A 15,738-nucleotide genomic window follows, 5' to 3' on the forward strand; every position below is an offset into this window, starting at 1 on the left:
TGAACGATATTAAAAGGTAAGAGTATTTTTTTAGTAAACATATTTTTTTTTTATAAATTATGAATATTGAAAACATCTATTAGAAAAAATGTGCAATCAGTTCGCATAGAATCAGATTTTTCGAGTTGTTCTTCAAATATTATGATAGAGTATTTGGTGAAAGTAAGGAAAAAATCAATTGAGAGTGACTGCGTTCGATCCCCATGAACTTGAAGCAATTTGATATTTTTCATTAAAAGTACTATGGGGCATATTTAGATACATATTTTTTAAATACATACGTTTATAATAAATAAAAATATAATTACTAACATATACTTATTTTTTACAGAATAAAGAAAGTCGAAAACAATAACACGGAAGCTATTTATATTGCGTAAGAGTTTAATTTTATCGATTTTGTTTATAATAGGAATTAAAATTATGTATAAACTAATTTTAATAATAAAAAAAAAGTAAAGTAAAAAAAATAATGTAATTGTTGTGAACCAGAGAACTAGAATATTTAGAAGTGTCATTTGTACGTAATTCAAAAATTGTAATTTTTAGTAACGTCCGCCATATTGGATTGAAAATGGAAGCAATTCATGAATCGTGGATTGTCATCGAGACTAAATATGTGTGCCAACTTTCCGCTCCATAGCTTCAATGGAAGTAGGTGTAATATTGATTGCAAGATTTCAGGACATACGTACATACATTCATACATACAAGTGAAATTAAATAAAATATTTTAATAAAAAAATTAACACTAAATGTTTTTTTTTTGTAGTACCAAATCCAAATATTTTAAGTTTAATTAAATCAGTTTTATTTTTTAATCATTTTCGAATAACAGTCCAAAGCAATACAAATAATTCTAATATCCTATCTATTTTTATGAGATTTATAATTAAACCTAGTATGATTAACCTAGTTAACCAATGATTCAACCAAATCGACTTGACGACATTTTTTTCTTGTAAATATTTAGATTTTTTTTTTAATTGAATATTTTTTTTTCTTTGTGAACCGATATTAATAAAACGAACAAACACTACGCTATATGTTACCCCACGGTTACTATACTACAGGTTTCGAACACTTACGATTTTATTATATAAATAGATTATCAAACTTTTATAAAATATTAAAAATTGGTATGTTTTAATATTTAGTATAAGAACTAATTGTGGTAGGTATAATAATACAAATAAAAGGTTAAAACTAACTGTCTATTATATTGTGTACAAAATATAAATAAAAATATTGTAAGTTTAATTGAATCAGTTTTTTTTATAATAATTTGTTAACTAACATCGAAAGAAATAAAAACAATTCTGTTGTCCTATCTATTTTTATGAGATTTATGATTGATCTTACTTCGCTCGGTTTGGCGCCATCTATTAGAATATTTGGGCGTAACCTCGTTACCTCGCTTAACCCTTAGTTCACGGGCTTGCCGTTTTTGTCGATTTTGTAAGTGTGTGCGTGCGATTCTCAAGGGCACTTAGCTCTTGTAGTCCTCTTAAAGTGGAAAAAGGAATCGGCTGGTTTCTAGAGGTAAAATAAATTTGCTTTCGTTCGGTGACTCACCGGAACCTTTGAAATCACTTTTAGGGGAATATGTGCAATCTAAACAGTTCTTAGACATTATTCGCACTTATAATAGTGCGTTTCAAATGACATCCTTTGGTACTCAACAAAGCCTCATGTGAACGTGATCTTAACAATATTACCAATACATTAGTTTAATAACACACAAGGAGTTACGCGCTGACGGAGTCGCGGGCACAGCTAGTATAAAAATAATGCTCAAAACAAAAATATAATCAATTGTCTATCTTTTTACGAAATTATATTATTATAATTATTAATTTCTATTTTTATATCATATCACTGACTAGAAAAAGTTACAATACCTAAATAAATAAGTTTAAGTCACTTTAGAGTTTGAATAAGCGAAAAACCTCTTAATATATTTCATAACCTATAGAAAATATTAGATGTTTGAGTTTAATATAATATGATGATTATAAATGTATTGTATCATTTCACGTAATATTTCTTCAAAATATTAGTAACATGTATTTTAAATATGATCCATAAGTCTTCATATAATGAATTAACCAATAACCGAAGACAATAATCATTTAAAAATAATAAAATTATAAAATTAACAAAAATAGCTGATCATGATAGGTGGGTACATACAAGGTGAGCGTTGTTTTGATTCCTTTAAGAAAAGTATTTGTGTTGATTAGATTTTTTTTCCAGTCGACGTGTTATTATCATACAAACGTGTGTAACATGTTAATTACTTAATTTACGAAACACAGATATAAGAAATTGAAGTGTTTCGTTGTACCAGTTTTAGTTAATTACTGCATATAGAAGTTTAAAAGCCATTGTAATTACAAACAATAATATTGTATTAACTGTGGCACACAACATATTAACAACATAAGAAAAAAGGTATTACATATTTATTAATAATAATCTTTCATTATATTTCAACTCCGAAAAAATAAAACTTGCAATAAAGAGCTTAAATAAACATCACATATACTCACTAGAGCATCACATCAAAGCTATTCGAATTTCGAATTTAAATTAATCTCGTTGCTTTGTACATGTTCCATTATAACATGCATTCACAAAGAATAATATAGTATAACATACCACTCTAACACTCAATGGTCTGCGTTGAAACAAAACGTTAGTGTTGCCCCGCTAAATTCATTTTCTCTACGAGACAGTAGTTACAAAAGAAAGAGTTCAATGTGTCCAGAGACGCTTTGCACAGGAATATAGTTCTTAATGCTTTTTGATAAAAATGAATTTAGCATATCGCCAGCAAAAATACCTATATATAAGGTAATTTTATACGCCCTGACAAACGTAACTTTGTCCTAGCCCAGAGCATTCAGTACTGTAAATTTGCATTAAGCGAGTTACCGTAATGACGAAATTTAAATGTTCAATCGTATATGAACGCCAAATGTAAGTCTGTCGACCTGTTTGTTATAGGGACTTTCTCTGGGACGAATCGTTTACAATTAACGTAACTAATTATAAATACATTGTGTGGACAACTCGCTTTAGAGACGACTATCGTCTGCTGGTTTATTGTCATGTAGAAATATTATGTAGAAACATTTATGTTAGTCTGTAATAAGTAATTTAATTTTTTTAAGCATCTTTTTTTAGTACTTAATATTTTTATGTAGTTTAGTTAAATAAAACACAATAACATGATTATAGAACCAAAATTAAGTGGTCAAATTCAGTTATTTTTATATAATATTTAATAAAAAGTAATTTCGACAAAGTTTAAATTTTAATTATTTAATCGAGAAATAATATCCTTGTGTTTAATTTGTTACCCTTTGTAACTTTGTTTTTTTTTTTAATTTAGTTCCAATCGTACTTCTACAAGTTGGTAGTACCACTGATTGCTATTAAAAATCATAGTTTGGGAAAACCTTACTTGATTTATTACAAATATTTTATAACGTTTAGTGCAAAGATTTTGAGGTACTCCTCAAGATTGAATATTTTTAATTAAAAATATTTCAATATAAAAAATATATAAATGTTAGGTTAGGAGCTTATTCACGTGTATTTATAGGCACAATTACATTGAAATTAGACACATACAGAGTTCTTCAAGATTTTTCCTTCAACGCCGAACACGAGATGAATTACAAACTCTAATTAAGCTCATAAAAAACCAATGATTACAATCGTCGGTTACGATGCAGGATGAAACCACAGCCTCTTCCATAACCAAACCTTATAGAAATTCGATCACCCTTCTACCGCTGTAATAAATACACATTAGTACCATCCTAAAGAATATAATGTAATTCCTTTGCGTCAATGTTTGATTTTTAAACTCACGAGCCAATTGAAAGCGAGTTCAACTTGAGTTATTCTGTCTCATTGAAACAAAATTGGTCACAGGAGCGACTTACGGCCAAAAAGAAAAATCCACATTTTTAATTTATTGTCAATAACAATCAACATTTTTTTCTACAAGTAATCAATTTTCTTTTTTTATTGTTTTTATATAATTTAAGGTTAAACTTTAAAGTTTCTGCTATTTTTGGTTTTTATTTACCTTGGAAATACGTCCAACAATCTGTATCCACTACTGCATATTTTAAATGTTGTAAATTATACAGGGTTATTGGTAATTCGACGTATTCCCGTTAGAAGGTTATAGGGGTGACTATTTGCGATAATTTTAACCCCCTTATGCATGATGCAAAAGTGAACCATTTTTGAGTTATAATGTTTTTTAGATTTTTTCAAAATAAGTCAAAATTGCAACTTCAAAAATTTATTAAAAAAAAAGTTTCGATTAAAATCTACTTCTTCACTTCACTAAGTTCAAAGTTAATTCACTAAGTACACGCACACTAGTAAAATAGTATGACGTTTAACGAGTGTCAACCGTAGCTGTTATGCACACCAAGATAATATAGTTGGCTCACTTGTTCAATTCTCTTGTAGTCCGAGACTCTATCTAGGTATATAAATAATTATATAAGCTCTGCTGTATCATATCTTAATTTGTGACCACTGAACTTATAAGTGTACCTAATATTTTTAAATATCAATACATAATTCACGCCAAAAAAACAGCCAGTTACTATTACTTTTTATTTAAATAACAAAGATCAAATGACATATGTCAAGTCTAATATTTTTTTGTGACATTCCAAAATATATCATATTTTTGTTAATTATTTAATATTTGGATAATAAAGAGTAAGTATTTCGTAAAATATTATATGAACTCCTCCTGACCGATCTCAAGCGACACTAGCCAATTACGCACGACGTAATTACTACACTCTCTATTCCTCATAATGTGATGTGACGGTAACACGACCGAAAAGAGTTTAGGCGCAGGACCAACAGCTTTACGTGCTTTCCGAGGTACTGGAATGTACACGATCTCAACTTCCAGACTCCGGGCTGTTACTGAGAATTTTTCTAAAGAAGAACCCAGTAATGTTTTATAGACCCGAGCTGGGGTTTGATCTCAGGATCTCTGGATTTGTTACCTTATACCTAGCCACTAGACCTACGAGACAATCTTATAACGATAATTAATATAAGAAAACTAGAAATTATTATATAATTATTCTTCGACACTAAAATCTTATTAAAATGAAATGAAAAGTCGGTGAATTAAGATGTTGCGAATTAACATCCGGCCCTAATTTATTAGTACCTACATAGGTACCAGTGGTGTTACGATTCAATAGTAAACGTAAATTATGCCCTTTTGTTACTTAAAATAAATGTGAATAAGTGGTACATACACTGAATAATTTTAAATATTCATTTGTTACGCAGTCACTATCAATAATATAATTGGACTTACAAATAAGACCTGTATATAAAAAACGAGAATGTTATTTTTTACTTGATATAAATATTGTCTACCATAAGCTTAGCTATATATAATGCCGGATCTTATACTAGACAATTGATTCTCAACTATTCATTCTCACATTCTTGAAGCGGATTTTAGACGATGCAGTCATAAATAAAAGTTAAGCGACGTATTCATAAGCGAAATTTCACTCTTTCTATATAAATAATGCATGCACTGTTTGACCATGACCGAAGAATAAATGCCATGAATACTAATACGACGAACAATAACATGCATTTCTCCTATATGTTAAATTTCCCGTAAGGCTCTAGCCGTTTAGTATGTCGGGACACGTTCCATACTTTTGTTAGTTTAATTGATAGCGATAGGTTTCGTATTTGTTAATACTGTGTGTGTAAAAGGAAAACATAAAAACATACTAAAATTTATGAAATGTCAGTATCAGTAATCTTTATTTTGAACTTGCAAATAAATTATTATTCTTTTAAACAAAACTTAAATTTTTCACCAGAATTATTTTCTATTATCAAAAAAGGGGAAATAAAAAATTATGTTTCTATATTTAAATGAACGTAGTAATCAAAATCTAGATATATGAGCTCTAAGATAGCGTTGTTTGTACTAATACCCTTTAACTTTGCTTACATATTATATTGATAATTGTACAACAATTTATCAACTATCTTCATCGTTAAAGATATAGTGATATATTTTTTTTAAAACTGGAATTATTATAGTATTTATTGAAATAAGTAAAGGCGACAATCAGTAGTAAAATAATCGCAAATGCATTGCATCTATATATATTTCAATATGTCTCGCTTTAAATCTGGACACGATTGCTAACTTATACAATTAGCTTGTGATGTTTAATCACTCGTTATTATTTTGTTATATAAGTTAAGATTAATTATTATTAAAACAGCCCTTATTCCACAGAAGATATTTTTCTGAGGACGTTTTTATTTCATTGCTCTCCATTTATCCAAACACTTGAAAAAGTGATGTCAATAATTAAATCAAGGGATAGCGCCGAGTAAGTTTTCTTTTTCTTATATATTCGAATTTACGAAAATATGGAGCATACTGAATCACAAGCTTTCCTCTATTCAAGGGCTCTTAAATTCTGATCTAGAATTTTTAGTTTCTATTTGCACAATAATATATAAAAAATCATCATTAAATCGAAAGAAAATATTCGTTATTTTACATATATGACTTTGCACATGGAATGAACTATTAATCGAAGGTTAATTATGATGAAACAATGCTATGATTTGCTATACTTTAGATTATTTACATGGATCGACATGAATTATCCCAAGATCGGAATAATGACGATCCGTCTCTACCTTAATTGTTGTTAGAGCAGATAAGGAGTTGTATTGGGTGTTTAGTGTACTCGTCAATACTATAACTTAGCGTAGGACTTAATATCTCAAAAACCCCTAACAAAAGCATTTTCAAGAAGAGCATGCGACAGGCTGGCGACCGACCTAAAAGTCTGCCAAATGTTTTTTTGCAGTGCTATAAAACACAAAACGCCACTCCCAAATAAAGGAGATAAAGGCTCAATTATAAATATCTCATGATATTTTTTAACTATATAAAAAAAACACATTAGAATCATTTGAATTTAAATAAATTGAAATATTATTCAATAAAAAGTAAAAAAATTAATGTACATAATATAAAAACCTAATTACAGAGCTGGTGCAAAGCGTGTGTCGCAATGGGAAGATTTGATGAGAAAGTTTTCAGAAGCTCACAACGTGGAATGCAAGTTAGTTTAAAAAACTGATGTTAATATTTTTGACACAATGATCTCCATTTAAAATGACTTTGTTTCTCGTCCTAATAGTAATTGTAGAGTTATTCGTCCTGCGCCCTATTTATCTTAGAAGATTTTTGTCTAATTTTATATATGATGTATATATCTGTAGATAATCGATTTTTAATTGAAAATTATCTCGGTAAAATCATTATATAATTAATATGTATTTCAGTAAAAGAGCCGAGATGGCCCAGTGGTTAGAACACGTGCATCTTAACCGATGATTTCAGGTTCAAACCCAGGCAGGCACCACTGAATTTTCATGTGCTTAATTTGTGTTTATAATTCATCTCGTGCTCGGCGGTGAAGGAAAACATCGTGAGGAAACCGGCATGTGTCTAATTTCAACGAAATTCTGCCACATGTGTATTCCACCAACCCGCATTGGAGCAGCGTGGTGCTCCATACCTTCTCCTCAACGGGAGAGGAGGCCTTAGCCCAGCAGTGGGAAATTTACAGGCTGATTATGTTTATGTATGTATGTATTCAGAACTCACAAGAATAAGCCGGAATACAAAAATACACCGGATACGCATTTTATTATTATAATGTAGCAGTATTTTAATGTCAGTCCCCAGGGTACAATGTACATATCATATATACACTGTATAATACAAATTATCAACTTTATATTGCTGTTTACAAGTTCTAAGGGTAAATGTTCCAGTATAATGAGAGGTACAAAGGTCATAACATCTTATATCCCATGGTAAATTAAATCGCTCTCATTTCAATGCTCATTGCTATAAACCGAGATATCCAGTAACCGTCAGGTGGCCCATGGGAATGTCTTCGTACTATAAATAATAATATAATATAAAACATAAGATTACAAATAAAAACAAACGTTCATAAAATAAACAAAATCTATTCAAGTGCCAGACTTGGATTATATACAGAATTTCTTTGAGAGTATTCGCATCCACAGAACCATATCTTTGGATATCCCCCGGGTCCAGCGATCAATGAAGAAGTTTCCCACGGGCTCCCAGTACGAAGGCACGTGGGACATGTTAGGAATGAGCGGCTATGGTGTATACAAGTTTCTAAACGGTTGGTAGAGTTCGATTTAAAAAACCATGTTGAACTTAAAAAATATATAAGATACCAAAAAGCAAAACTATTTCTTCCTTTATAGTAAAAATGCTATCGAAATACAATAAATTTGCTAGTACTAATCGTACTGATATGGACCGTCGATGCACGACGACGTACAAGTGATTTACAAATTAGTTATTACAGTTGTATTAACCTAAGATTTTTTTAATAAATTATGACTTTAGTTTATAATAATTTGTATGTTCTATATTTGCGAAGAAAAAATATTTACAGAACTTTTAGTGTAATTAGTGTTAATATTATACAGTGTACTTTATGTCTAGCCAATTTAGCTTAACATCCCCTACATATATTAGTAGTTAGTATAATAAGGTTACTCTCGCTGTAAGTTAGAGGTAAACCTCACTACAAGGATCATTTCCTTAGGAGTACCTTGTTAAGCTTAGGAAATTTGACCGTACTTGTTAGCCCAACGGTGCTCAAGCAGAGATATACGCTATTCGGTTTACGGTGCATACCTTGTTTGCTGTACCTATTGGAGAACATTGTATTCAAATTAGACCAAATATAATATTACCTCGATTACACTAATATATAGTTTTAATTATATTTTACTATTTGAACACTCCTTGTTGAACACAAAATAACTGTATACCACTGTTAAGCAAAACTCTTCTCTCCTCGTTAGGAGAATTTTTGAGACTTTTTCTTTACAGGTTTTTCCAATGCGGGTTGCTATATACATATGAGGCAGATATTTATCCCACACTTGCAGGTTTTCTCGCAATTCCTTAACTGTCGAGACAAATAAAAATTAAAAACACATATTAATTTATAAACAAGTCCATATTCACAATAAATTATTTATCCGTTTTCGCAGAACGTTATTTCAGCCATTCAAAATAAATATACATATAAGTAATATGATTTTTTTACCAGATGTTGTGTATGAAGGGGAATTCGATGATGGGATGTTCCATGGTGAAGGACAATTAGTATATCCAAGTGGTACTATCCTTCGTGGCACCTGGAACAAAGGTCATTTGACTGAACGGAAACTCATCTTTGCTGATGGCTTGGAGTACAACGAAATAGATTGGAAATATTGTAGAATGCCAGATAGGAGGTTAGCCGAAGAGTTTATTCCATTTATTAATATTCAACCCGATTGCAGTATTATAAATATATTATTACTATGATTTAATAATATAAGATTACGCTCCATAAATCTAATTTTGTATTTGGTATAAGTTCATTTTGAAATATGTATTTTGTATAAAAACAATGCAAACATTATAATTCTTTTTCTTGCAAAATTTTCGGTGCATGCTGAAAACTTGGCACAGTCCATAGCTCTCGCGTCGGCTATTATGTAAGTAATTTGTGCTTTGCCAATCAGTGGAGAACAAAGAGGTCTTCTTTTTTAAACTGTATTTGGCACACCAAAAAATATTTTTATTACATTATTTGATCTACGCGAAGAAAACACACACAACTTACTATTTCCAAGTTATTATAGAGGGTTCAATTTATGTATTATTTGAACTTATAGAAAGAACAAATGCTTATATCAAATTCAACTTATTTCATCTCATATTCAATTAGGTATAATGGAAACCTAATTAATTTTAATCAAATATTTTATCTTTTTGCGTATAATTTCAACATTTATTTTGTTATTTTATATACTTCGGATTATGTTAAATTTACAACATTAGATCTAATTCACAATGAATCCTGCCAAAAGTTGCATAAAATTATATCGATACGGCTTAAGATGTGACACTATTATTTGTATCTCAAGATTGCAAGATTTCAACGTTTTGAGACGTATATTTTTAAATATACTTTGGTAAAAAAATTGTAGTGATTTTTTAGGTACTGTTTTATAACATTATTGAATAAACCTATGTATTCCAAAGGAAAAAAATCAACATTTTAAAATATCTCAAATTTCCTGTCCCACTTGAATATTCGTATTGGCTGTAATGAGCACCTAAAGTCAATAATAACTTCATGGTTCAAATTCAAACCATAAAAATTCGTATTTTTTTTAAAACTTACATTTAATTAAGCTTAGTAAGAATTTTCTTCGTTCTAGGTACACTATAGAATACGACGATGGCTTAAAACCAGCTGGTAAATCGTATTTGACAGCAGATCAGCCTTCGCGACCAGTACCACCTGGCTATTATGACACGGGAGACGGCTTTTATGATCCTAAGACCAAAGTTGTATACAAAGTAGAAGATCTGAATGCTATAATAAGGTGAAACGAAGGATATCACTAACTATGAACTTGTAATCTGAATTATTTTTTGTACAATGTTTCTATAGTCTCTTAATGCAAATGTTACTGAAATTATTTTAAAATTGAAACCGAATCGATACACATCTGTATTTTTAACATACATTTATATAATATAAATTTCGCACTAAAATGTTATAATAATAATTTATTGTAAAAATGTTATCAGTGAAAATTTTCACTATAACTAAAACGTCTAAATAATTAAAAATTACGCTGCGAAAATCTGAACCATCACACCGATTCACATCAATCGAGCTTTATTTATAAATCATTCAAACGTATCGTGATCGCTGATAATTGACTGGCTGATTGTTTAACTTCATTTTCATGAATCTGGGGGATTGGACATGAGGTAGTGTAAATGTTTTTATTAAAAATATATAATATAAATTTACTCTATTTTATCTTAAAATTTTCAATTGTATTTTTTAACTGATAAACTCGGAGAAAATACAATTTAAGCACTCGGATATAAACCATATATTATGAGCTTAAATCCGAAATCTTTTAATGTGTTATGGGAATGTTTAGATTCTTCTCGTACTAAGTCGAAAATAAAACATTAAACGTATTTTAATATATTCCGCTTTTTTATCATATAAATATTGTAAGTGTAAATTTATTGGTAAGTAAAATGAAAAGAGTATGCTTTTACAAATAACTTTATAAAATTATAAAATTCAACCACCTCTCCATTGTTTCCCTCCCCAGACTCAATCTACGACATATAAAAGTACAAAGCGAACTTTAATGCAGACTAATTAACTTTTGATAACGTCAGTTTAGTGCAAGTCACGAGTACTTATTTTAACGTCTTAAATTTTTCCAAGTCTTAAACTAAGATAAGCTAGAAAAAGTAATACTTTTAAATTCACCGAAATTGTAGCAAAGGTAATGCAAATATAATATACATAATACATATATAGTATCAGAGTAACTGATAATGCACAGGCAATTGCTCTAAAAAGCACCTTCAGTACCATAAAATACAAATTGAATATACACAAGCAAAGCTACGGGTAAATCTATTTCCTGCTAAAATAATCCAAAACGTTTCGCTTGAAATTTAATTTTAGATTTATCCCTAGTTTCTCATCCAGAATTTTAAATCATAAATACATCAAACGTCGAGATCGGACAATGGTAAACGATTTAAGAACTTTCAAGAAATATAACAAAATATCACAGTACTCAGTTATCAAAACATAAGAAATATATCCTAAATCTAATTTGAAATAATATCAATAAATATTGCAAGTAAATGAATAGTCAAAAACAAATATCTGCCAAACTTGAGCTCCTTCTCTAGAACAGATTAAAAAATGTTTTTTTAATATTTATAACATATTGTAAAATAAAACATTGCTATAATCAATTTTAATAAAATATTTTCCAAATCACAAAGGTGTAAATAATGTAATAGTTATTATGACTTTGTAAACAGATCACCATCAGTGCGCGAACAGAAATGGATAATCGAGAACTGCCGTACATCACCAGATCTTCCGCTTGGACCTCGCAAAGATCTTTACGAAGAGTGGCTCGAACCGCAAGTAAGCCTCCCCAAGCCTCCACCACCGGCGTCTACATCTCGGGCGACACAATCAACGCAGCCAGCAAATGAACTGGAGCCCGAAATTGTAAGAAAATATATTTGTAATATTACATTATCTAAACATACTATATGATATAAACAGAAAATTACAATAGTCTTATACACGTTCGACTTTAGCCGACTTATTTATATTTTTAAGGATTCTTACGCAAAGGATAAGCCATATTTTAGCTAACTCACACTTCGGTTTTTTATTGTGACATTATGAAAAGAAGGTTGATAAGAACATTGACATTTGACATTCCAAGGAGTGCTTTACAGTCCCCGTAATTATGGGTGGTTATCACCAGCACATACGTTAAGCACAGCTTTCTTGTCTTAAATATAATATTCAAAAAATATTTTTGCTTATGGGTCGATATAGCCCAACCAACACTATATTTTAATGTACATACTTAATTCATCTCCTGCTTGGAGATGAATGAAAACAACATGGGTAAACCTACTCCTCTTGGATGAAAATTTGCCATATTTGTAATCACCAACCTGCATTAAGCAACGTGGTGTAATAAAAAACAAGCTTAAAGTATACATGTAATTTTATACATAATATTTGATAAATAAAAATCATGTAACAAAATTTAATTATCTCTGCAGGAGGTGACATTTAAAAACTTAGAAAAAGATGAGTCTGAATCATCATGCAGCTCCGATTAAAATACTCTATAAATTCGATCAACACTGTTAAAATAATATTTAATTATTGCTGTCATTACTAGGTTAAGAAATTGATATCTAATTAAGTTCACATATTAAGTTTCGTTTCTACTGAAAAAATATGTAATTGACCATTTTTTCTCTTGGGAACAGTGAGATTTATGTTCCATTTTAATTTATATTATAAATAAAACTTAAAATATTATTAAATTACATCACTACATTTATTAAAATTTAATTAATAAAAAAAATTAAAAAGTTTATTTCTACTAATTTTTGACATTCCACAGGTAGACGGAAGAGAAAGTATCTTTTGGAGGAAATCTTCCTCGAGATGGAACCAACGGCCTCTTATCAAATTTGATGCTCAGCTTTAATATGTTTTTTTTTTTTTTTTTATAATACATTATTCATTAAAAACCACTTTATTTTTACTTCATCATCATCATCATCATTAGCCCGCATTCGTCCACTGCTGAACATAGGCCTCTCCAAATGCACGCCACTGTGGTCTTTCTTCGGCAACTCGCATCTAGCTCCTGCCAGCCGTCTTGCGCAAATCGTCACACCACCGTACCTGAGGACGTCCTACACTACGTTTGCCGAGACGCGGTCTCCACTCTAGAACACGTTTTCCCCAACGGTCATCGGTTCTACGACAAATATGGCCGGCCCACTGCCACTTCAGCTTACTAATCCTGTGGGCTATGTCGATGACTTTGGTTCTCTGACGGATCACCTCATTTCTGATGCGATCCCTCAGAGATACTCCGAGCATAGCCCTTTCTATAGCACGCTGAGCGACTTTAACCCGGTGGACCAGCTTTGTGGTGAGTGTCCACGTTTCGGCTCCGTATGTCATGACGGGTAGGACGCACTGATTGAAGACTTTCGTCTTAAGGCACTATGGGATCGACGATGTGAAGATTCGTCGTAACTTCCCAAATGCTGCCCAACCTAGCTGAATTCTTCAATTCAACTCGTCCTCAAAGTTGTTTCTACCTAATCGCAATGTCTGCCCGAGGTAGACATATTTTTGAACAACTTCGAGGACGGTACCGTGTATCGCAATCGGTTCCGGTAGAACATGTTCATTGAAAATTACCTTGGTTTTATCCAAGTTCATCCGTAGGCCGATGCGCATAGAAGAATCGGCCAGGTCATTCAGCATTTGTTGTAGGTCCTGCAGCGTTTCTGCCATGATGACGATGTCGTCTGCGAATCTCAAGAGAGATGTACTCGCCATTGATGTTGATGCCACGCCCTTTCCAGTTCCGCGTCTTGAACATGTCCTCCATTGCATTAGTGAACAATTTGGGGGAAATAACGTCCCCTTGTCTCACTCCTCGACGCAATGGTATGGGATTTGTTTGCTGATTCTGTACTTGGACGGACATGGTGGCGGCTTTGTAGAGACATCTCATCACTTGGATGTATCGCCAATCAACTTAGCAACGCTGCAGGGACTCCAGAACAGCCCAGATTTCAACCGAGTCAAAGGCCTTCTCATAGTCCACGAATGCAAGACACAGGGGCCGATTATACTCATGGGACTTCTGTATAATCTGCCGCACTGTATGGATGTGGTCTATGGTGCCGTATCCGTTCCGAAACCCGGCCTGTTCCAGGGGTTGAAATTCGTCGAATCTTCGCGCAAGACGATTCGTGATCACTCTTGAAAACAGTACCCTTAGTACGAGTTTGACAGTTAACTTCAAGTAATTTACTTTCGGTTTTCTTTTCATACAAATCCTATCAGCGCCCCAAGCGTAAACGCAGAGGAACTAAAATCAATAGTACAAGATTTAGACATTTTGGTAGTACGAGTAACACTTTTGACAGATTTACGCATGTAAATTAACGTTTTCGTTAATTTCTTATCGAGCTTGAACTCACTTGATTTATTTAGGTGAGAGCAATTGAAACATCATTTTAAAAATTAACTATTAAGCGTGTGAGGAAATATTATGCTTGAAGACTAGCTACAACCGTTATGGTAGCCTTTTATAACAATAAAAAGCAACAAATTTGAATTCTGCGGTGAAATTATCTTTAATTAGCCGTATTTTAAACGAACATATTTTCTTGAGAATTGCCTTAGAAAAAAGTTAATAAGTATTTGTGTTAACATGTGAAAAAGAAATGAATAATAAATATTAATTTATTTACAAATATGATACGCAAGGTGAGTCTAAATTTAAAATTTATTTTAAATGGCATCCTAACACGTTATGTAATTACATTGAAAATAAATGATAATTCTGTAAAAGAATTTAATTTTAGGTTCTATCATAATGTCATTAATTTGCTTATATCAGAGAACTAAATATTAAAACAAAAGATATCATTGTGATATGTATATTGTTTAAATAATTACTTATTTTCAAAAACAATAAAAATACTTTACTTTTTTTTTATATTCATTAGTTTATGGCAGTTGAGAATGCTTTGAAGATATGATGGGGATCATGCATAGTATTATTAATTAACTATTATTCTTTAGTGTAATCATTTTAAAATAAAATAAATATATTTTTCAGGGTATCAGTGTACCAATCCTTTATTTGGAGCAGAGACGCTATTAATGATGATTTGGTGCAGACAACATCCAAAAAACAAGTGACCATGCATTGAACTGCAATCTACATTTCTACATAATTTCCTATTTATTTAATTCAAACAATAAATATACTAAAAAAATGGATTTGTCTCTTTATTGAATATATGGTTCCTGTGATTTTATAAAATGAAATTGAATTAGGAATGATTTTAAAATTTTGCATCATTATATAAGAAACATCTATACATACATATATATAAATACTATTCACTATTGTGATTTGTTATGAATACTCTAAATAAATATTCAA

The 15,738-nt window shown here is 30.9% G+C and overlaps 1 protein-coding gene across 2 annotated transcripts; it reads left to right on the plus strand.

Moving 5' to 3' along the window:
• Positions 1–6,337: 6,337 nt before the first annotated feature.
• On the plus strand, positions 6,338–13,277 carry LOC113402519 (MORN repeat-containing protein 5-like). Of its 2 annotated transcripts, none has more exons than XM_064216256.1 (7): positions 6,338–6,428; positions 7,101–7,175; positions 8,155–8,279; positions 9,225–9,411; positions 10,387–10,554; positions 12,041–12,236; positions 13,159–13,277. In XM_064216256.1, the coding sequence occupies exons 1-7, from the start codon at positions 6,397–6,399 to the stop codon at positions 13,243–13,245; spliced, it is 870 nt and encodes a 289-aa protein (XP_064072326.1). In that variant the 5' UTR covers positions 6,338–6,396; the 3' UTR covers positions 13,246–13,277. The 2 variants fall into 2 exon arrangements, with proteins under 2 accessions (XP_064072326.1, XP_026498586.2); XM_026642801.2 differs by lacking the exon at positions 13,159–13,277 and adding an exon at positions 12,809–12,954.
• The last annotated feature ends 2,461 nt before the right edge of the window (positions 13,278–15,738 follow it).

The sequence above is a fragment of the Vanessa tameamea genome, chromosome 11, assembly GCF_037043105.1.
Source record: "Vanessa tameamea isolate UH-Manoa-2023 chromosome 11, ilVanTame1 primary haplotype, whole genome shotgun sequence".
NCBI lineage: Eukaryota > Metazoa > Arthropoda > Insecta > Lepidoptera > Nymphalidae > Vanessa > Vanessa tameamea.